General features: G+C 51.6%; 1 protein-coding gene across 1 annotated transcript; it reads right to left on the reverse strand.

Moving 5' to 3' along the window:
* Positions 1-1,891: 1,891 nt before the first annotated feature.
* LOC309881010 (fatty-acid amide hydrolase 1-like) lies at positions 1,892-10,808 on the reverse strand. The gene is made up of 15 exons (XM_082766543.1): positions 10,448-10,808; positions 9,128-9,241; positions 8,429-8,572; positions 7,983-8,116; positions 7,046-7,252; positions 6,604-6,644; positions 5,917-6,041; positions 5,585-5,710; positions 4,683-4,780; positions 4,211-4,310; positions 3,890-3,930; positions 3,323-3,362; positions 2,677-2,785; positions 2,328-2,473; positions 1,892-2,235 (listed from the first exon to the last, which is right to left on the reverse strand). Exons 1-15 carry the CDS (start codon positions 10,625-10,627, stop codon positions 2,107-2,109), a joined length of 1,734 nt encoding a protein of 577 aa, XP_082622669.1. The 5' UTR covers positions 10,628-10,808; the 3' UTR covers positions 1,892-2,106.
* Positions 10,809-23,763: the final 12,955 nt, after the last annotated feature.

Genomic DNA, 23,763 nt, shown 5'->3' on the forward strand with positions numbered 1-23,763 from the left:
TTAGGCACAAGCAGGACATGGTGCCTCTGGAAAGGCTGTCTGGATGGAGCTATCTGGAGATGTCTTTAAGGAGTATGACTGCTCTGCGTCATTTCCAAGTCAAGCCTCTTCGACAAACCTTTTGGCAACCCATATCATAGAAATCCCCTCTGATGGGCCCAGCATCCCATGTACTCCCCAGTTTCTAAGCCATCCTTCAGGCAGCACGAGGCAAAGGAGCTGGACCATGCAATCACGTCAGCCCCAGGAGCTGCCCCTCACAACAGGTACTCCATAGCTATAGGAACACTCCCAAGGAGTGCATGAGGATAGAGGGGGTTGGAAAATCAAGCATCTCTCAAAACACAAGGGTCTGCAAGCCCCTGGGAAAGGGATGGGGGATGGCTCTGAAAGTTCATTGCCAAGATTCAAGGCGGCATTGCCAGGTGTGTAGGATCGTGCCTCTGCTGCAGGCAGTAGGACAGCAGAGCTTGTAAGGAGGCTGTGTCCTGGGTAATTAGTTCTCTCTGATGAAGGGGTCTTGTTTGGGGGCTGAAAGCCACTCTGGTGGCCACAACCTCCCTTTTTGGCCACCTCAAGTCCTAAAACACCCCTAAAACCATGCAGCAGCCTCAGCCCCGTACTGCGCACTGTTCCTTGGCACTGATCCTTGGCAGTGGGCACAGCTCGCTGGAGGTCTTTGCTCGGGGCTTCCAGAGGAGTGTTTACTGGTTCAGGTCCACTGGCATCTCCATCGCTTGGACTCCTGTACCCTGCCCACCTCTACGCCAAGGAGAGACTGATTAAACTAATGAGGCAATGCAGCTCCTGGCTGTTTGGGGCTGTGGGCTGCATCCAGCCAGCTCAGGCCGGCACCTGGCATTGCCTCTCCTGGGACAATCTCCCCCAGGCTTGGATTTTAAAATGCAAACAGAAAATCCCTGTCCAGCTTTTTCTGTGTGGGCAGTGATTGCCTACAACTGGTGAAAAACTCAGTCCAATGTCCTCTGGAGCTACCAGTTACATAGCACTCAGTCCTGGGATGCCTGGAGTTCCCCCACACACACCCCTTTCCTCTCTTACTCCTTTTTTAAAGCCTTCGGATAGAGAATCAGGGTCCTGGACAGGCCAGGGTAAACTCTTTGCCCAGCCCTTGAAAAAAACAAACTGTTTTTTGCATTATTCCGGTTTAAACAATAACACATTTAAAAACAAAACAAAAACACCCATACCTTTTCCTGTCAAAGCTTTGGCTATGATCTCTTTGGGAACTGCTGCTCTGGGAAGACGCTTTTGCATTGTGGAGCCCCTTTCTCAGGCACCCTTGGAAACCTGCGGGGAGCAGCAGCAGATCCTGGTGGGGTGCCTGCCAGCGGCTGGGGAACCTCGCTGGAAACCTGCCCTGGCTCCCTCTGTGCAGCAGAGCCTGGCATGCTGCTTGGTAAGTGCAATGCACTGGGATGAAGCAATTTATACCTCTGCTCTGTGGAAAGCAACATAGGTGTCTATGGGACTGGGGAGTTGCTACACACTCCAGATTTCCCCTTGGTGCTCACCCGTGCTGGCAGGGTGTCAGCAGTCCCCCGTGTGGGAAGCAATCCAGCTCCCTCCCTGCTTTCCAGAGGCTGCAGGCTCAGTTTTGACCTCCAATTGCTGGTGTGTGGCAGGGAAAACACTTAATTTCTTCCTCAGGGAGCTTCTGTGGAGCTGAGAACTATGGGGACAAACCTTTTCCCTATGGCACTGTCAGTAGGAGTCTGGGCATGTTGGACAAAACCAGTCCCCGTGCCTCAGTGTCCCCGTTTTGTAACAGGAAAATGTTCTTGCACTTCCCTGGGTGGTGTTCAGAGGATTGCTCAATTCCACCCCAAACGTCCACACAAACACACACCTGAAATAACAGACTTTCCACTGACAAAAAAAAAAAATACTGTATTAGGACAATTGTTGGAAGTGCTCCACCGAAGCAGAGCTCGTCTCGCTTTCCCCGTGCGTCCCACGGCTGGCAGCCACTCCAGCCATCAGTGCCACCTCGCAGGCAGGAACGCTTGTCCTGCGGGTGGGCTGGACGAGAGGACAGCCTGCACCTCTGCTAGCCCAGATCCTGCTCTCAGCAAGCATGGGGACTCAGACGAGCTGGTTTTTCTTCAGGGTGAGCGTCTCCACCTCCTTCATGAAGCGCAGGCACAGCTCCTCCTGCCACGGCAAGGCCACGCACTGCACGGCCACGGGCATCCCCACGCTGCCATGAAAAGCCTGTGGCAAAAACACAGTGGGGAGAGGGCAGGGAGGCATCCTGGGGTGGGGTGGGGATGCTCGTGCCCTCAAAGGGATGTGACATGACTTACTTTTGCCAGGGTCCGGTCCCACCAGTCTCGGAAGTACCCCTGGTAGCCCTTCAGCTCCTTCTCGTCCTCGTCTGTCACCATCGTGACGGGGACGACCCCGGCCGGGAAGTCCAGGGAGTTGTAGAGCATGGTGTAGCTGACTGCCACTGCAGGAGAGAAGGAGTTCAGTTCAGGGCAAACACCCAACGCCACCTCCAGCTAACGGCTGTGTGCACTGGGAAGGCAGTGGCTGCAGGATGGAAAGCGGCCCCTTGGCTCCTGCAGACACCAGGCTGGTTTTCCTGGGTGCACCCCACGGGCTGGAGCTCTTCCCACCACTGGCCACTGCCTGAGAGCTTCCTTCTCCTACCTGAGAGCTTCCCGGGGTAGCCAATACCGAGAGCTGGGCCCAGCATGGGACAAAGCATGACATCCAGGTTCAGCTTCTTCCACTGGGCGATGAACTGGTGGCAAGACTCCTGAGGAGCAAACACACCGCTGGTCAGTGGGGTGGATGTGCTGCCCCGGTGCTGAGGCTCTTCTTGGGCTCCCCGCTGGGCTCCTGGCCCTTCCCCAGGAGTTGTGGGGTGAGCTGTATCAGGCCTGACCCTGCTAAAACCCACCAACCCTTCGCTGCTCAGCCAGCAGTCCTCCCAGTGGACAAAGCAGCCTATCCCCTGCTAAAACTGGAGGCGGGGAGTGCAGGGGCAAGCTGGGATAAGGGCTTTTTTCTGAGAAAAACAGAATAGAAATGGTGCTGCAGCTGCTGGCCTACATTTCCAGGTGTACAAGAAAAAAATTCAGGCCTGATTAAGGACTGTGAATGCATGAATTGCTGTTGTTCTAATCTTTAAGTGTGCTGAAAACCTGCACATCCAAGAGAGATCTGCTCAGGAGTATGACGTGTTCCTACTTCACATCAGTGACTTGGTCATCTCCTAATGCTGGTGAGCACTGAAACTTGTTTCTAGAAATAAAACAAAAGAACTATCTAAGCCCAAATTGCAGTACTTTACCTCAATTTCGTGGTGAAGACCCCAGAGTTCATCCACTGTGCTGAAAAAGGAAGCAAAGCCAATGAAAGACAGCCTGATCCTTGACCATGAAGACAGACGTACTGTGTCATAGCGGCACAGCACAAAACACACCCTCTCTACTACAGGATTTAAGTACTTTCTCACCCCTAACTGCCCAACATCAGCATTGCAGCAAGGAAGAGCAAGCCTCGTTCCCTGTTCATTTACCTCTCATTTACCCTCTGGGGCCCCTACGTCATTGCATGAAAGATGCATTAACCAAAGCTGCCAGCATATTTCCTTCCCACAGGCTTCATCCAGTTCATAAGCAACAGGCTGTGAGTCCCCACCCTTATTCCCATCCTCAGTACCAGAACAGTTGGCCAAACCCTTCAGGGTTATGAGGCTGACATAAACAGCTCTCAGTTTGCTCCCACCCTTGTATTTTCTGCCTTGCATTTCCACAGATGCATGCAGCTAGGGAAGTATCCCTAATGTAGCACACACTGCCACGCTCCAGAGGAGAAACCCAAATCTTCACATTTGGTTAGGCTAAGGTTTACTCACTTTGTTCTCATACTTCTTATGATATTTGACAATCGAGGCACCTGAGGAAGTGATAAAGAAAATACCTTACATTAATCCCAGCTCTGCTCTCTCAGACAGCTCTATCACAAATGCAAGCTGTTGGCTCGGTGCTGAGGCAGGACGTGTGGATTTTCCCCAAAAAGGGAAGAGGGGGAACAGAAACAGCATCTCTTGGGTTTGGAGATGTGTCAAAACACAGCCAGGAAGCAAAGCTTAAAGAATTCCCTCTTGTAAAATCTTACTGCAACAGGAGACACCTATTGCTTGACTACAATTATGGTAGGAAGTAGTGGGCCTTACAAAGGGTTTGGTAATCCAGGACACGAGAGTTTTCAGGCAGTTTGGTAACTTCGCCAACCAGAAGAATGTCCCCATGCTGCCTCTCTCGAGCTCCCCTTCACTGAAAGAGAAGAGGATATTTAGCCGAGCAGTGTTGGGAAGCAATTACAGTGGATCTCTTGCAGAGGACCAACCCCTCGAACAGCATACCTAAGTGACAAAAAGGTTTTCTCCATTCCTCTCAGCTCCCCAGATTTCCGTGGTATTTATAGGCTATCAGCACCCAGTTTCCTTTGATCTGTCGGGGCTGATAACAGTCCCAAATGGCCCCAAGGTTCAACTGAATGTAAGCTCCCCAGTAAATCCCTCTGCATATCAGCCACTGTCTGTATCCAGCGGATCTGCTACCCGTACCCAGACGCCGGCCAGCCTCCCTGGTGAGGGCTTTCCCAGAGAGGCACCAATCACACAAACAATCCTGGGCTGCACTTACAACTTCTTGAGGAAGGAGGTGCACCCGTCTGCAAACATTCCTCTGACGCAGAAGTTGTAAGTCACGTAGTCCACGTTCGTGATTTCAAAGGGAACCAGCTGGAAGGACGACAGAAAAGGTGTCGGTGCAAGCACAACCAAGCTGCATGGGAGAAGCCATCATGGGCTTCTGGGCTCCTTCCTGCAAGGGCTGAGGAGTCCTGCCATGAGCCCTCTCCATTCATCCTTCCCTGAAAATTCAGTTTTCCCTCTGAGCAGTCACTGATTTGTCAAAAGATACAGGTGGGCTCTGCCACCATCATCACCTGAACAGCCCCAGGGCACAAAGGTCTCTCCAAAACCAGCAGGGGAGGACAGAGAGCAGGAGTCTGTGCTCCTTGCTTCCCTCCTCATCCTTTTGTGAAGGCAGGGGAGGGCGTGCAGCCACCACGGTGCCTCATAAACAGCAGCTCACTTGCTGAAATGGGGGAGAGGAGAAAACTGAGGTGCTAGGAAAGGGTCTGACCACTGGGCTACAGGAGAGCTGTCACCTGCAGCTGCCTTTTTTCTCCCTAGGTCCTTGTTTCCACATACACAATCAGGAGGTGGCTTCCTATGCAGTGTGCAGTGCACCTGTGGCACTGCTTGCCAAGGGCCATCATACAGAAGAGGTGAAATGGGCTTGAGAAGAGACTACAGAAATACTTGGACACCAGCTGATCACAGCCACCCAGCAGAGGTGCTCCCTGAGGCTCAGACCAGCACTGTCAGATCACGACTGAAAGCTCCCTGAGGAGACAGCCTCAGGACCTGGTTTGTACAGCAGCCAACACAATGTGCTTCTTGGCCTGGCCGTGAATAAATGCACATGGTGCCAGGGAAGCACAGATTGAGCAAGACAGTTGGATTCGTGCAGCATCCTACCGTGTGGCCAGCATCCTCCAAAAGCTTCTTCGTCTCCCGAACGGCACGTCTCATGGCTGGGCTGGGCATGGTGAAGAAATCGGTTTCGTAGTAGCCTATGCGGAGAGGCTGTGTGCTGGAATACACCTGCGGAGCAAGGAAAAGCTCCAGCTGGAAGGATTTCAGCTGTGTCGGGAGCCAGCCATACACCCATGCTGCAGGCCTGGAAAGCAGCACTTGCCTCACCAACATGCCACGTGGCAGGCTGGCATGTCCCACAGGGCCACCAGCGTTACGAGCTAAAGGAACAGCAGCTTTATTCACAGCCCTTCAGCCCCTCTCAGGTCCTTTACCTCTTCATTGAAGGGAAGGGGGGGCACCGTGCTGTCCAGGCTGAACATGTCCTCACACAGGAGTGCTCGCATGCACAGCGCCAGGCTCTCCACGTCTTTGGCCATCGGCCCCACTGCTGCGACCACTGGAGGAGACCAGGAGAGTGTGATTATGGCTGAGGGTTGATTATGGCTTACACGGAGCATGTCCTGTATGAAAGCAGGACCTCTCAGCATCGCTTTGACTTAGCCTAGTGTTAGCAACAGCTCCCTTCTGAGAATGGGGCTGGGATGCTTACAGGTCCCTTCCCACCAACAGGCCCATGGTTGTTATCCATTGATATGTGCCCTGACGTCTCCATTGCATGCCTTACAAAGTGAGCAAAAAGCCTTATCAATCACAACACCAGAACATCCCCCCCTGACCACTAACCCCACCTCCCACCAGGCTGGGGCAGGCAGCACAGCACCCTGAGGGTTACAGGGTGGATCTGGGTTTATGTCTTACACAAGCTGCTCCTCTCAGCTCTTGCACACATCAGCACGTTTCTCAGGAACTGTGCTATTGGGGTAGCTCTCTGAAAGAGTCCCTGAAAAGGAACCTGCTTCCCTCTCTGCATGTCCTGGAGAAGGAACCCCACAGCCAGCTCGAGGTCCTTCCCAGCCCTGCCTTTCTCCCCTCCCTGGAAGGCAGCCATCAATTCCTACCTGACTTCTGCCCAGGGATACCAGAAATGACTCCTTTTTTGCTGCAAAGAGACAAAAAGACAGCAGCTGAGTTTTCAGAGAAGGACAAGGCTTCAAGCAGCAGGAAGTGCTCATGAAACCACTGCCCTCCTTTTGCAGATGCTGGCAGAAGGAGAGGTCAAGGGGAAGCCCAAGGGAGACCCAAACTAAGCCAGAATGGTTTATGTCTGGTCAGTCAGGAACAACTGCTCCCCCCTGTCCCCAGCGTGCAGGTGGGGAGATTTCCTCTGTTTTTGTTCTGGGGGAACTGGTGCTTCAGTCCTCAGAAGATGTCTGGGCAGGAGGGAGAAGTGAACCCTTCCTGCTACCTCCCAGCTTTCCCATCGCCCACAGCAGCCCGAGCATCCCGACAGAGCAGACCATGGGGTCTCACCCAGAGAGGTTACAGCATTACTCGAAGTACCTGAGTCTGTTCCCAGTGGGTTTGAGCGCACAGATCCCACAGAAGGCAGCGGGGAAACGCAGACTCCCTCCTACATCTGTCCCAAAGCCCAGGATGGACCCACCTCCTCCTACAAGTGCCCCTTCTCCACCCGAGGAGCCTCCGGGGGTCCTGGTGTAGAGCAGGGGGTTGAACGTCTGACCGAAGATTAAGTTTTTGCAGTCAAAGCTAGAGAGACAGAGAGTGTGCAAATGAGGGAAATGCAGACATCTGCTGATGTGGACCCCACACTTCAAAAAAAGAAACTTGAGAAGTTTTTTTTGACTTGCAAAATCTGTGTGAAAAAAAAAGTGTGACAAAAAAAGTGACTTGCAAAATCTGATAATCCCCGGGGCAACCCCTCTGTGTGGCTTTTTAAAAACACGGTCAGTCGTTGCCCTGTCACGGTTAAGAAAGGCAAGGCACTTCGTAGGGCTTGGGCAATAGCTGTCCTTGGAGCTGCTCTACCAAAGGTCGTTTGGCAGGGCAGGGGGACACGAGCAGAGCGGCTGCCCAGGGGAGCACACCTCACCTCATCCCACGCCAGTGGTGTCGCGAGTGGTCTTGGCAGACACAGCAGGAAGTTTTGGGTACATTTATATTGGTACTGTATAGTGACAGAACTGCCACTAAGGGGTTAACTAGATTTTTTTTTTAAAGGTGGCTTCAAAACCAGCCAGCACAAGAAAGAAAGGCAGCAATTATTCTCCTCTTCTCTTTCTTTATTTCAAACCAGAATGAATGATTGTTCTGAGTAGCCTTAAAACTTAAAGACGCTAGGAATGTGGATTGGGTGTTGTTCTTGAAAAAGAAGTGGGAAGTGAGAATTAGACTTGATAGAAGCCCTCGATGGAGAGGAGGGAGGGAGAACTGCCGTTCCTGCAGGAATGGGGAGGGGGCACCTGGGCCTCTCACGTACCTGATGAGGGACTGGGGGACATTGGTTTTCACAAAGGGAATTGCCCCTTGTCTCTTGAGCACCTGCACCAGCACGCTGTCCTCGGCCATGGGCTGGTTGATGTTTTTCACGAACCCTAACGTGGAGTCATGGCCCTGGGAGCAGAGTACAACCAGGTTCACAGATCAAGGACTGCAACTTTCCCTGCCCCCAGTATTTTTATCTAAATCTAGAAACACGTGCATGCACCTCCAGCAACACATCCAGAACGTACACACCACATGGTGTGGTGGTAATAAAACCTAACCAGCCTTCTCCGTTGGCTTGTATGGGAGATGGGCAGAAAATCCTATTACTTGCCATCAGCTATCACAAAGTCCAGCCAGACGCTGAGGTTAAACCTCCCCCCACCACCAGATTTAAACCCCAGGGATCTCAGGATACGCGCGGTATTGTGCTCCTGGTACCTGGCAGTTGATGGAGTCCTTGATGCTGACAGGCACCCCATAAAGCAAACCCGGCTTCCCCGGTGGCCTGGCTTGCTGGAGCTGGGTCTCACTCTCCTGCATGTACTCTGTGATGCAGTTGGTTTCTCTGGTGATCTGGAGGGCCTTGGGGGAAGCAGGCAAAGCCATGGGTGAGACACAGCCTGCAGCGTTGCACAAGCACTTTCTGTTCTGCAAAGCACACCTGCCTCTCCCTGCTTCTCCACCTCCCCATGGGCAGCTGGCATCAGGGCAGGCCTTTTTGGTCTTTTCCAAGAAGAATTTGTGCCAAACCCCAAACCATTGTCTGGACACAGGAAGGCCACAGCACCAGCTGGGGCATGATGGATAGAGGCACTCAGCACAGCAGATTACAAAAGGCTGTTTTCTTGATCATGCTTGTAGGGTGGCATAAAGTGATAACCCCAAGGTGCAAACCCAGGAGGTGATCAGGGCACTTTGGCTAGAGAATGGAAGCACACACTGAATCTTTGAGGTTTGCCAACCCATTTGGAGATGATGGGGGGACAACAGCAGCACTCTACAACCTCCCCAAGTAGTGACAGCTCAGCAGTGTCTGAACCAGGCTCGAACCAGCATTTGAACCTTGTGCTGGGCTTCTCCCAGGAGAAACAGCCCTAACATTGGGCAAGACCCTGCCCTGCTGCCCTCACTCCTCACCTTGCTCAGGTAGGCGTAGAAGACGTGCTCTGGAGGGAGGGAGCCATCCCGGATTTTCCTGGAAAGCTCCGGCAGAGACAGAGAGAGGATGGACACCATGTTCACCGAGGGATGCTAAGGGAAATGATGAGCAGGGAATGACACACTGCTGCCGGCTCTTCCTCCCCCAGTAGTGCCCAGTGTATCCCATCCTAAAAGTGCCTGCTGTTTAGTGGTCAAATGCAATATTTGCCCCAAGACTGGAGTCCTGCTCCTGCCCCAGTGCTAGGGAGCATGGAAGGAAACCTGCGGGGCCAGCAGAAGCCCAAGTGTTTTAGAGCCTTGTCTTCCCGGCCAGACCGGTATTACTCAGCCCCTGCAGAAAGCCTTTCTCCAGCCTTGTTCAGACAGGTCTCGGCGGGGCCCGGAGGAGCTGCTGCAGTGCTGAACTCCAGTGGGAATTGGCTATATTATTCGATATTGCTCCAGTGAGGCAGGAAAACAGGCAGCTCTTCCCCTGGCACCACCAAATGACCAAACTGGGAGGCGCACGCCAGCGAGAGCCTCAGCTGACAGCAGAGAGTTCATTTTGGGCTGGCAGAAATTTCCCTGCCATCTACTAAACAGCACACAAGTGCATCATACGCATCCCTCAAGCTGGGCGCTGAACCCGAGTGAGCCCTCTTGAACCACAAGCCGGGCAGCTCAGTGGGACCGCAGAGGGAACGGCACGCATGAGCTGGATTTATGGCAGCCTGCCTCGGCACGAGCAGCTCCCCGTTCCTCCTGGCTGTGCCGCTGGACTTTGGCCTCTGGTACAAAATGTCACCTCTGCCACTTCCTACAGCCTCCTTAACAATCGGGCTGACTGTCTTGCCATGGCGGAAGAGGTGGAAGCAGAAATAGCACTTTTAAATGACAGGCTGGAATTTTCCTCCTCTCACTGCCTGCGTTTCTTTTTGCTGACTCCTGCACCGCCGCCTGTTATCCCCCACCACACGACCCCATAACGCCTTGCCTCCTCCCGTCCTCGCTATGCTCCCCAGCGGGGCTCCCGCTGCAGGGGATCGCTGCCTTTCCGGGGGGTGTGGGCACACGTGGTCAAAAAGAAAATGATAACTTCAGATGAGAAATCAGGATCCCGCCTCGCTCCCAGGCAAAACACAGCCTCTGCAGCGAGCTGCACACCAGCACCTGCCCATACCCTGCAGAAATACCACCCACCTGCCCCCCTTTACACCCTCCAGGATCCATCCCCACCCCATTTAGCTCGGGGGCGCCGACCCAGCGCCCACCTTCACCCTCCCCGCTGGATCGCCCAGCGCGGCTCCTTGCACCCACCTGCTCCCGAAAGCTTCTCACAGCCTTGTCCATCCTGTCCAAGCCTTCCTCCTGCCTCTGCCGGGCCGCCTCCACTTTCTCCCAGAGCCCTTTCCAGCGCCTCCATCGCAGCAGCAGCAGCAGCAGCCCGGCGGAGCAGCAGCAGAGCAGCGCGGGCAGGGAGCGCGGCGCCGGCCGCATGCTGGGCACGGCCCCGGGGGCACCGCGCTCCCTCCCCGCCGGCTCCCGGGGCTGCCTCCGGCCACCGGGGAGGCGGGGAACGGGGAGGCAGAGCCCCGGGGAGGAGCGGCCGGCAGCCGAGCGTTGGACGGGCTCGGGAGGGAGTTAACCGCTTCGAGGCACCGCACGGGCTGGGAGGAGGAGGTTTGGCAAAAAGGGAAAGGTTGGAGGGTTGGGAGAGAAAGGGATAAGAAGCTGAGAAGGCGTCCCTCGCTCCCTGCTGGTGGGTGGGCTCTTTCTGATAAAGGCTCGCTGGGGTTTGTCTTTCTCCCGGTGTGGCTTCGAGCTTGGGATTTGCGGCTGTCTTAAGTGCTGCGCTGGAATTTGTCGGCTCTCGGGGAATAAACTTGGCTGGGCACATCGGAGGAGCGATGCCTGGCTCCTCCGTGTTCCCCGCAGCCAGGCAGCTGGGCGAGGGAAAAAAGAAAAACAGAGAAGAAACCTCCCGGCCAGCCCGCTTCATCCCGGGCACAGCACGGGTGTGTGGCTGTGCTCTGCTTTGCCGCAGCCTGCAAAGTGGAAAACACCCGCAGACAAGTGCTCGCTGGGGCCCTGCGCTCACTTTTCAGGGAAACTCCCTTAAAATTGCTTTCTCTCCAGCCTTCCGTGGGGTCTGACTTTAAAAATCCTCACCGTCTGCAAAAAAAAGTTCATGCCCGAATATTTCACGCTCTCGTGGAAAACCTGCTGGGAAGGGTTTGGGATCTCCCTGCTGCCTCCCAGCAGGATCCTGCTGTGCCTGAGCCACCCCTGGCAGATGCAGTGCCGAGCTAGGAAACACCACGGAGGGCTGCGTGGCCCCAAACCTAATTTTTCCTCCTGTTGTTGCTCAGGCCACCTGCTACACTTCAGCCTTTGGGCTTCTCGTGGTGAGCAATGCCCTGTGTGTACACAGAGTCCTGGCACCGGCTTTGCTGACGGGTGTAGGAGCCTTGGGAGTACTCAGCTCTCTTAACTCATCGCTGACAGCCTCTTGCTCTCGTTTCGAGGACAAGCAGCTCTCTGTTTATCTGGGTCAAGCAAATTACATGCAAGAATAACCTTTATTTCCCAGAGCCTGTTTGGGTCTCCCCACCCTGCTTTCTTTCATTCTTTCCCTTTCATTTCCCTCCCCCCCCTATTTCAGACCATGGGGCTCGGAGGATAACAGAGCAAAGGGAGCTCCAAGGGCACTGCAGTCCCATGCACAGACTGCTCAGAGGGAAGCAGGCGTGGTGGGGTTGCCCTTGCAGGGAGGATGAAGGCGAACACCCTGACAGCTCTCTGCTCCTCCCTGCTGCTCGTGCTGCAGCCGGCACACCCTCCTCTGCAGCACCAGCCTCACTTCTTGGCAGCCGAAATAAGCGCTGAAATAAGGATGTTTGCAGGCTGCGAAAACAGGTGCACTTGAAATATTTTAATATGGGATTTTAACATGCTCCTGCCCCTGCATCTCCCCCGCTGCCTGGCAGGGCTGGAGCCTTTGGGCAAGGCAGGTGGAGAAGCGCAGCCTGTGTCCCCATTGCCCCCACCACCCAGCATGCAGACGGGCGGTATCACCGTGTCCCAGCGATGTTATCACCCCGTGTTTCCCACAGGAGGGGCAGAAAGGTGTTGTTCTCCCAGCCATCACACCTCACACGAGCTCGGCAGGCCCAGCGCAGGCTGGAGGAGCAGCGAGCCCCGGTCCCTCTGGCAGCAGGCACCAGGGCCATGGTAAACACTCAGGAATGTTTTTCCTACGCCATCTCCTGGCGCCTGGAGGGAGATCTCTGGCTTCTCAAGGCAGAGGTTGGGCTTCAGTGACTAATAAATAGCTCTGTGCGTGTGCAGATACTTCTCGGGTGAAGCAATCCCCTTCTGGCACTCAGTGTCCTGCAGCGGGGAGAGCCACAATTTATCCACGTGCTGGAGGAAGCAACACCTCCTGTTTGCTGTCCTTGGCTGACTTCGTTTGCTGCCCTTCGTGTCAGAATAAGCAACTGTGCTCTCTCCAGCCAAGAATTGATACGCTTCCACTCTCCCATTTCACCCCAGTGCTCCTCAGCTGCTTCCCAGCGGTTAACAACCTGCTCCTGCCACCAGCTGCCAGCTCCCTCCAGGGCCTGCCCCCCTGCAGGCAGGTCCAGCATTTACATTTACAGCACTTAGCTCACTAACCAGGGAGGAAAAAAGTCCTGCTGTGGGCCTTGGATGAGGTTCATCCAAAGCTGAACAAACACCAGCTGTTGGTTGCAGGAATATTGTCCGGACTGAGCACGAGGAAGCCTGTTCCTCACTAAGCTGTGCCCAGGTAACCCCAGGCGTGTTTTGCAAAAGATTTGCCATGGTCACACTTGGTTTAGCTCCGGGAGGTTTTTAAAAACAATAGTGATCAGCTTCAGGCTGATGGATCAGCCATAGCCTTCCAGGGGAAGTGTTCAGCTCCTGATGTTCTTCAAAGGGGCCTGCAGAGGGAACGCCTGAGGTGGAGCACTTTTGGGGTCAAATGGGAAACTGCAGAGAATCTTCCAGAAGATAGTAGTGGCTTTTCTCTTTTTGCTAACATGATCTTAAAAAATAAGCCCAGGAAGGTGGCCTTCACGGCCCAGAGAGGTGACTGCCCTTTGTCTTCTGTTCTCTGCTTCCATGCCAACACCTTGGAAGTCAACCAGAAGGTGAATTGTGCATCAGCTACCTGCAACGTGGCCAGGAAATCAGAAACCAGAAGAAGGGGTTGCTCTGTGGCGTTGGCCAGTGTCCTGGGGACACTGTGAGCAGCTGGGGCTCAGCTCACATTGGACTCCTGCCCACTAGAGGTTTTCCCTGATAGCAAATTTTGCTGCCCTGATCAGAAATTCTGCTGCTCTGCTCCCTCTGCAGCCAGCTGGGTTCAGACCGGCTCTGGGGTTCTTGCCAGGCTCCAGTGAGATTCCTGAAAATGTTTCCTACAGGAAATATTTCCTACAGGAGAGCAGCTGATTCCTGCTGGAAGAAGAAACATCCTTAGTGGTAGGTATTCCCTCTGGCCTTGTGGAGTGCTGCTCTCTCAGGGCTGAATCCCAGCCCAGGTGACTTTCAGGTGGGCAAGCACAATAATAAATGGGCACAGGGGCATCCATTTCGTGTGCCAAATTATTCTAGCTAGAACAGGGCACAGGATTTTGGTAAGTGGTTCTCACTTCATCAGCTGTGCTGTATTGAATGTGGAGCAGCTGTTGCATGGTTGCTTGATGGATAGTAAGGAAAAGTCGAGCAGGTCCTAGCAGTGGGGTCCCCAGGATGGGAAGAACTTTTTCAGAGCCCCCTAGGATTGTTTAAAACACCCTAAGCAAAAAATGCACCTTGCAAGCACTGGGCTCAGGCTCTGAAAACCTCCTCTTTACAAAAATGGGGGGATGGGGATTAATTTCTTGTAGTGTTTATGTTACAGCAACCCAAGTCCAAACAGCTTGTGAACATTAAAAAATAAGGAAGAAAAAAAATTGAGAGAAAATTTTAGTGCCTAAAATTACTCCTGTAGTTGTTTTACACAGCTGAATGAAGATAATTGTATTGGCAATTGTGAGTGATTACAGTATTATCTGCCATCAAAAAAGTTATTTTTTTGAATGCTAAAGGAATTAATGATACATAAAACTGTGCTTAGATTGAGTGCATTCATCAGCAGAAATGCCTCGTGCTGGCACTGCTACACTGTAATTACTCCAGCAGCTTGGAGACAGAAAGAGAGCAGGAGATATGGGGCTGTTGCGGATACTGCCAAAGATTTGCAAACATTTTCACGCTGAGCATCTCTCATCCTTTGGGACTGAGAGCAGAAAAGTTGGCGAAGGGTGGTCAAGTTTGGCCCCTTCGTTAATGTGCATTATAGAGGGAAGACCAGGAGGTCATCTCTGTGCTGAGAACTTTACAGGTTGAAGCCAGCATGGAGAAGATGATCAAATGCTTCTCAGAACAGCCAGGGGGGAGCCCAGGCTTCATGGATGCTGCCTCATGGTGTGCTGGATTGATAAAACCAGAGCTGGGGTCTCAAGCGGTGGTTGCCCAGCTCTGGGAGATGGTGGTGGTGGGGACAGCAGAGGTGGTACCCCCAAAAGGGACATCTCCTCCTGCCCTGCCCTCTGAATGAGTGTGTTGTGCTGCCACATCAGTGGGGCTGGCAGAAAATAAACGTCTCGGTGGGGATGGGGTGAGGAACTTTGCAAGAAGTGCTTGCTCTGCACCTTGTGGCCCTTCAGCAAGGAGACACGGCACTGGGAGGATGCTCGTAGGCAGGCTCAGCCCTGGGAAGGCTGTTGAAGGGGCTGTGAGCAGTCTGTGCAGAGCAGCAGGATGCTTCCCGTGGTGCAAAGGACTTTGGAGGAGGCTTTTAAATGAGTTGGGGTAGGTTGCAGCCCCTCTATGGAGCACATGAGACCCTCCCACTATCATCACTTTTGATGATCTCCACCTTTTTTGAAAAGCTGCCTTCTGAGCTGTATAATGAGCTAAATTAATTAAAAAAAAAAAATAAGAAAAAAATCGGGGCACAGACTGGAAGGGGTGCTCGAAAGATACCGCTGCTGGTTGCGTTTGGCCTTTCGGGTGTGAGCCACCAGAGAGCAGGATTGAGCTGCTGTCCTGGTGGAAACCTGGTGCCCGGGGGCTTTTGCGCCCTAAAAACCTGCAGTGTGCCCTCGATTTGTAAAGGGCACTGAAAGGAGCAGAAGGCTCTTTTCTGGCTCATTTGTTGATGGGACAGCTCAAGCTCTTTGGGGGAGGAACTCTGATTTCACGCAGTTTTAAGTGCTCTTATACAATGAAGGAAGATTTGCTGTTGGTCTGTCTGAACCTGGCTGTTTGTGCCAAGCAGAATATCTCAGCAGGGCTTGATCCTGAAATCTGTCAGTGCTCAGAGACCTACAGCATCACTGCCACGAGGATTTATTCTAGTGCCCAGGATCGTGCCTCAAATCCAGCACACTGCCTGCGCTTTGGGATCAGCAGAGAAGTCTCTGCCACCCACTCTGACTGAGTGTTGCAGACACGGTTGCACTTATTTGTGTGTGAAGCCAGGTTTTGAGTCTAACAGGAGCAGCCCCAAGTTCCATCCTGACAGCCTTCCTCCAAACAAAAATTATTCCACTGTTTGGGATCAAAATTTAAGTGGGGTTTATTTTATTTTATTTTATTTTATTTTATTTTATTTTATTTTATTTTATTTTATTTTATTTTATTTTATTTTATTTTATTTTATTTTATTTTATTTTATTTTATTTATTTTATTTTATTTTATTTCTTACTGAGCTTTGCTTCTGAAGAGGCCAGGAGAGGGAGCCAGCCAGCCAGTTACCGCACCGACCGAATTTCCAGCTCTGTGTGCCATGGGATGAAAGCAAACACACTTAAATACACCCACTGATTTCCTCAGAAGTCCTGGAGGGAAGGTTTGGTCTGTGCAGACCTGGGGGTGTTCTGCAATTCCCATTTACACAGACAGGATGGGCATGGGGCAGGAGGGGAAACTGAGGCACAGAGCAGGCACCTTGCTGGAGCTGGTGGGTGGCATCCCCTCGGGGACCCTCAGAGTCCCAGTTTGGGTTGTGATTGCCCTTTGTCGATTGACATAAACCTCCCTGTGTGCTCTGGGTCTGGGGTGGGTGCAGAGGGCCCGTTTTATCACCATCTCCAATCTCACACCTGTACAGACACACGGCTCGCATGGCACCAATGCTGAGTGGGGATGGCCCTCACTTGTCCCCTTCCTGAAGCAGAAAACCCCAAAGCACTGAGGCCCATGCTCACAGGGAGCAGGTGGATCGATTGATCAGCCCTTCGGACCCCCCTGCCTTGTCCTCCCCTTCTTCTCTCCCCTGGCCTAGCGAGATCACCCCTGCGTTGGGAAGAAATAAATAAATAACCGAATAAAAATGCTGACGTGGAGAAGTCAATCAGCTTTGTGTGGCCTTGTAATATCTCATTTTATCCGCGCCACGCTTTATTAAATTCTCATAAACCTGTCAATGAGGACAGATACCATTTCAGTTTACCCCATTAGTTCTACACAATGACATCGGGGGAGAGGGAGGCGAGGAGGTGGGGGAGGCTCTCGGAGCGGAGAAAAGCGGAATGAATTAAAAAAAAAAAAAAGAGAAACTCAGAGCCGAACTCGGCTTCGTGACAATAATGTAATAACATCGGCGCCCAGGGAAAGTAATTGAATTAAGTGGCTTTTGTTAATGGTTTTAAGATTTAGAAATGTAAATAATAGTTAGGACTCTTTAATGGGACTCTGGTTTTAGGTAACTGCAGCCCTGAGAATAAGAAATGCTTCACTGTTTAATGTGATGTCAGATAGTTTTGTTACTCCTCCGGTTTCATGCCTGCAAAGCATATTTTGCAGTTTTAATGCCTGGTGTGTTTATCATCTTCCCTTTCTCACTTCAGACGGAGCTTAATTCGGGAGTATTTGCATGAACCCTTCTTAGCCAGTCCCTATCAGTTCTTCGCACCGCCAGGAATAAAGTATTATTTCTCCGAGCTGCTTTGGAGAACTTCCTGACCGGAGGGTCGCTGCTCGGAAGCCTCCCATCCCTTTAGGTGTTCATTAAGGCAGGAGGAGCGGGTGCTGTCCCGTGGGCCGGACTCTGCTCCGGGGAGTAACACCACCAGGAGCAGTGCTGTTACACCAGGCTTAGCCCGGCGGGGATGGAGGATCCAGCCGACAGGTAGGGTGAGCCAGGCGGTTTGGAAATGACTTTCATGGGAACTTGTTCTGCTTAAAATATGATTGGATTTTCATTCGGGGACCTATCCAAGCTCACGAATAAAGCCTGAGCTGCCTAACCCACAGAGGTCTGAACAAACAGCCCTCCCTGCTGCTCGGGGATCTGGCGGCTGGCGGATTGGAAAGGGTCCTGAGCCAGGGGCTGAGTCTCAGGGAAACCCACCGTGCCAGGCAGAACAGGGGGCTTTGCATCTATTCACACTGAAAATCTCCCCCTTTGCGGGGTGAAGCCCGCACTGGAGCTCCCTGGGGATGCTGCAGGGATGCTGCCTTCACCGCTTGTCCTCTTCACCAAGCCCGTTGCTGCCTGGGCAGGGGACCTGCAGCTCCACACCTGCTGCTCAGCAAGGCAGGATCTGCATCCAGCAGCAGCAAATGAGCAGCTCAGCACACACATGAGCCACCCTTACACCTCCCTTCCTGTTTACTTTGCTGTAACCTGCACCCATCTCTGCTATTGAACGGCTTCAGCTCTGCTTCTGCAGCTCGGAGTGCCGCCTCTCAGCTGCAGGTTGTGCTTTCCATCCCGCAGGACCTGAGGACCCCACACAGCTTCAAAAGCCTCCCCTGTCACCTTCAAATCCTTGGCTGGAAAGAGCATAAAGGCCCCAAGCCCAAGCCAAACCTGACCCAGCTCACGTGGGCAGAGGAGAGAGTTGTCAGACAGAAAATGCAGAAATAAAGGGTTTGAGTTGCACATTTCCCCCAGGGTCCTTCTTAAGCAGGTTGTTTGCAGGAAAAAAAGACAGGAAGGAAGAAAGGAAGGAAGACAGGAAGGAAGGAAAGAAGAAAGGAAGGAAAAAGGTTTCAGCTGCTGTCCTTTTTCCATATTGCTGTACCTTAACCAAAGCTGGGGTAGAAAGAAGTGAAGGGTTTTTTTCTTTCCTATGGAAAAATAAAACAAAAACGAGAATACCATCACAACTAAACTAATAGATTTTAACTCTGCTCTCTCCATTAGAAAAGAAAACCCAACCACCCCTATTATTGATAAAATTCTTAAAACCAGCTCCTGACATAGCAGCATCCAGGGATGGATGCAGGATGCCCTGCAGCGAGGTGAGGGGCAGCTCTGTCCCTGCTGGAGGGACGGGGCAGCAGTGGCTGTAGTTGGGGTCTTATAGACAGGTAAGGACTATTCAATGCTTGGAGAGCTGTTAAAGAATTTGCTGTGATAAGACCCAGGCGATGCTATTTTCTGCAGATAAAAAGTAGGTTATTTTTCATGAGCTGCAAGAAGGCCCGTGGTGGTGGCGAAACTTGCCACGGGGTCTGTGGCTTGCCACTACACGAGCAGTTATGAACAATATCCTAAAAAAAAAATAATTGAAATTCACCGAGGGCAGCTGGAAGGGAGCTCCCATTGTGCCAAAACTGTGTGAGGATGGGAATCCTGCCCCAGCTGCAGTTCTGCATCCACACAAGGCCGACCCTCAGGTGTGCTGGTGGGACTGTCCTGGGACCAGGACGGCTTTGCTGACAATTTTCCTTCTCATCCAGGAGCCTGTTAGAAGCAGATGAGGGAAAACAGTCCTGTGAGCCAAAGAAATCAGACTCCGGATGATTTACATGGAGCATGAGGGGCACCAGAAGGGCAGCCAGCCCAGAAAATGAGATTATAAACTATCATCCCCTGTTACACGCTGGGACGTGGCTACAGGGTGGCCCTTTGGCATCATTCAGGGAGGTGAAAGCAGAAGGCTTTTGTCTCCTCTGATTGGAAAATCTCCCATCTGAGGAGTCCCTGAGAACTTGTTGGGGTTTTTGCCTCCGTCCTGCAGCCCTTCCTGACCTTCTCAGGAGGAACAGGGATGTCCTGGCCAGTCCCTGCCGTGTCTTGCTGGACCATGGCATCCCCTGAGCCAAGCCCTCCACCAGGCTGCCTGATGTTCCTGCAAATTGCCTAAGGGCTGGCTTGGTTTGACTCTGGCAATGCTTGGTGCAGGTTTTGGCAGCCTCAAATGCTTTGCTGGACCAAGAAGTTGGAAGGGAAGGAGTCTGCATGAAGCTCAGTGCCCAAGGCAAACCTGCTCCTGCGGCAGAGCTTGCAGCTCTGGGTCTGGTGGTGTCTGCAGGGCACTGCTCTGAAGGAGTTTTAACATCACCTGTATTGGGGGAGGGAGAGGAGAGAAGAAGAATCAGGAAGAGGGACACAGGAACCCTAATGTGGACGCCCCATGCTGTTTGAACTGATGCAGAGTTCAAGCAAGGCGAGTGTCGCATCTCAGCCAAGAAAATGCAAACCAGCCCATCTGCTCACATAAGTGCTAGACCTGCTGGCAGTGAGTTGGCTTTTTAATGTTCTTCACCTCTGCAATGTGAACCGATAGGAGGGGGAAAGACACACAAATAGGAGTCCTCAGAAGAGGCAGAGCCTGGTGCTTAGTTTGCTCTGGCAGGGAGGAGGTTAATAAGATAATCTCCAGGCCCTCTAACACAAAGGGAAAGTGAGTTTTCTGATCCATAAAGGATCAGTCTGCAGGAAGCCCCATCAGACTCCTCAGCGTGAAATTACACCGCAGCAGGGGGGTACAGTCCTGCTACTGTACAACATTAAAGAGATGAATTAGGACTTGACATTCATGTGCTTAATATGCCTATTCCTGGCATTATCCCACAAGGACCAGCCACCGCCAAGGACTTACGGTCACCGGGTCTAGGAAGGTATTTAGGGTTGCTCATTTGCTTGCTTCCAAACCCGGGCTATCTGGCTTCCCCATCTAATCTCCCAGCATTAGGAGCAGGGAGGCGCGCAGCCCGGCTCGTCTATCTCGCATCCATCTGGTCTGGTGAACAAACGCCGGGCGCTCCATCGTAGCTTGAATAATTCACAGCGATCCTCTGGGCTGGTGTGTGGCGAGCAAGGGGAAAACACGAGGAGCATTGAATTAAGACGTGGTCGTCTGGAGGCTGGGAAAGGGGGAAAGAGCCAGCCCTGAAAGTATGTCCCTCAGATAGTCGCTGCTAACAAAAAATAAAAGGGAAAAAGAAAATCACTGGAAAACAAAGCCTCAGCAGGTCCGTATTGGAAATTATCAGAATGAGGGTAGCTCCCCTGGTGTTAAGCTGGTTGGAGGTGTGCCTTGGACAAATGTGGGCACTCTGAGCTATGTTGCTGAATGGGCTTTGCCAGAAGGCAGAGCGTTTTCAAGCCCCAGGTCTGGGCTGTGTGAAAATCCTCACGCGTTTGAACTCTGAGCCAGGGCAGAGTGCTTTTGGTTTGCTTTTTCTCCATGAAATATTTTGATGAGAATGAAATTTTAGGGGGAGGGGGAGCATCTACTCCAAATTCTGGAAGAAATAAAAAGGAAAATGTTGGCTACGAGGCCACATAGTTCTGTTTTGAGCTGATCATTTTCCAAGAGAAAATCCAAACTCTTTTTTTTTTCAGAAAGTAGCTGTCCTGCAGGAAATTCCTGCTTACACGGGTGTGCCGTACTTCTGGCAGGAGCACTTTTGATCAAACTGATTGAAAAGCCATTTAATTGAAACTGTTTTAAGAACCGACTTAAATTTGGGGGAAGCATGGATGGGCCCAAGAGAAATAAATGAGAAGCAGTCCTCCCAGAAGCTGATTTTGCAATGGGCTGGTATGGAGAAAGACTGCGAGCCTCCCAGGCACAAGGACATCCTTGCAGCTCTCAGCCCACTGCATGGCATGTAGTCTTGCTCCCCAACCATCCTGTTGGGCTATTTGGAAACCCAGGCTCTGGAAAAAGGGGAGCAGGAATGTTGGGGCACCCTGGGACTCATCCAGACATGGATGTGGTGTAGCCAGAGCCTTAGCTTGCAGAATCAGTCCTGACCCTGGCCATACCAAGGAATCTCTTGTGTTGGACCTGCTGGTTGACCAGATTTGTAACCCATTTCTACAGCACTTTGATACGGGCACAGTCTTGTTTGCCCTGCTTGATAATGGATATAATAGGATGGTCATTAGGGAACTTCATGGAAAAAAGCTACACCACGACTCTTAAAAACGAAACCATGGTGTTGGTACGGGGACTGTACCACCGTGCTGCTTCTCTGGTTCCTCCTGGTCGTTATTAAGCTCACCATGACCCGTGGGGTGGGAGATGTTAGAGGTCATGGCTCTTTGATCTGAATTGCACTAACAACAAATCCTGACTTTGACCATGCAGCTCCTAAACTGGTTTCACTGCTACAGATTCCCTGCTTCTCTCCCATGGGCTGTAGGGTTACTTGTGGGTAGAAGGGTGTCAATGTTCCCTGAGAGTCCCTGTCCCTGCCTGGTCATTGCTCAGATGGAGACCATATGGTGATTTTTATCCTCTTAATACATTCCTGGCTTCCTGATATCACACCTACCTCAATAAATCAGATATAAGTACATGTAACATGGACATATACCTTATCCTTACACACCAGGAACATGGGGCTGAGAAGTTCTAGTGGCTATTTTACCCTCTAGGCTCAGCCCCCATGGGAATGTTTTTCTACTTAAATGTAAATCAGAGCTAACACATGGATATTCTCACTCTTTTCTGTGTGATGGAGGTCGTAGTGCTGAAAAATGACGAATGGGACTAACAGCTGAGGTGGCTGAACACCTCATCCCTGTGGATAAGATGTGCTCCCCACAGTAGGTCTCTGCCTAGAGGCACCATCTCGTGGGTGATGTGTGGTGGCCACCCCACTTGGTGGAGTCCCTAGGAGTGATGCTTGATGAGGAATGTCTCTGGATAAAAGGAGCCTTGGATGTTTGCCACCAGGATGGCCACATTAGGGCTCAGCATCCCTGGACAGAGCCAGGGTGAGCGATCAGGCAGAGCTGCATTGGGTGAGCCGGAAAGATTCATGGTCTGAAAGGCTGCTGTGACCTTGTCACTGGAGACAAATGCACTTCTTGTCCCACATGGCCCTCTAAATCTCCCAGATCTTCACCAAATTAAGCCCCTAGTCCTCATAAACACTTACAGGATGAAATAAGAAAAGTACCTTGGATCCTGAAAACAGCCCAACTTCTCAGTTGTCCCACTGTCCAGACAGGGCAGACACAAAGTGCTCCCAAACCCACTCTGTTGATTTAAAATAAATCCCAAGAATAACAACAAAACCTCAGCCCCAAACAAAGCCATGGGTGGAGGGCGATGAAGCACTTCATACCTGAATGATAATTCCCCATTCTCCAAGCCAGTGACAATTTTTATTTTCTTTTTAGTGTGCTTGGCTTTTGTCTCCTATGAAATTAGAAGTCTCCCACTGAGGGTTGGGTTTCATGTCTGGGTCACAGTTTCTACAGAAAGGAATTTTCATTATGGTCTTGGAAACACTTAAGCCTCCCCGTGCAACTGATCTAGCTGAGCTTTTTATAATCAGCAGGACAATGGATGCCATCAGCAATCAGGGGTGAAATCTCAAGGAACTCGAGAAGGAGGTGTGAGCCTTAGGATGAGACAGGATCTCATAGAGAGATTAACATGGGACGGTAATTAACCACAGTAACAGTTTGCTGAAGGTGAAGTGGGGGAAGCCTGTCCTTCTTGGCAGAATTCAGGCTGGAGAAATGATTCCCAGTTTCAAGGGGGAGTTATTTCAGTGAAGTCCTTTGGCTTGTGATGTGCAGGGTGACAGACTAGATTATGAATCTGGAAACAGAGGTTTGGGAACGGTCTGGCAATATCTGAGTCTCCAGGCCACACAAAGTGTGAGAAGTGAATAGCTATTCCCAACATATCAAATAACGTGGGAGAGAGAGCATATCCCAACAAGATATGAGACCTAAGAACTTCTCACAGGGCATAAAAACAAATGACAAACAAATTTTGATTGCAAAATTCAAACAATAAATTCCTTACACTGGGACTTGCTCTGGTTTCTGAGGAGATGAGAGTGAAGAAAGTAGTTCCTGCTCTTTAGCAGCCTGTTCCTCATGTAGCTTGTCTGAAACTCCATTTGCTTTTTTCTCTCCAGGTGCCACAACATCAATATTCCTAGTTTTCTTTATGGATAATATTTTCTACTTATTCTCATTATTTTTTTCTGCACTCTCTCCACCTAATAGACATCTTCCTTGAAGTGGTGCTCAAAACCAGAGATGCTTTCCAATTTCAGGTCTAGCCAGAGACAAGTAAAGAGAAGATGCATCCCCACATCCTACGTGCTCTGTCAGGGTTGTTCATGGTTGTAAAAGTACCTCATGGTTACCATACAGCTACAGTCAAGCAGTTAACTGAAAATCTGTGGCAGCAGTTGTGTAAGCTGAAAATGGCACAGGCTTTTGTGATTTTTTTTTCCCCTTGCTGGATGTGATGAAATTGAGGAATGCCTCTTCCTCCCCCTCATCTTTCTCTGCAGAGGCGAGATGCCAAAACCACAACATGTGTTAAGAGGAAGCAAAATAACTGTT

The sequence above is a fragment of the Aythya marila genome, assembly GCF_965140915.1.
Source record: "Aythya marila genome assembly, chromosome: 8".
Taxonomy (NCBI): domain Eukaryota; kingdom Metazoa; phylum Chordata; class Aves; order Anseriformes; family Anatidae; genus Aythya; species Aythya marila.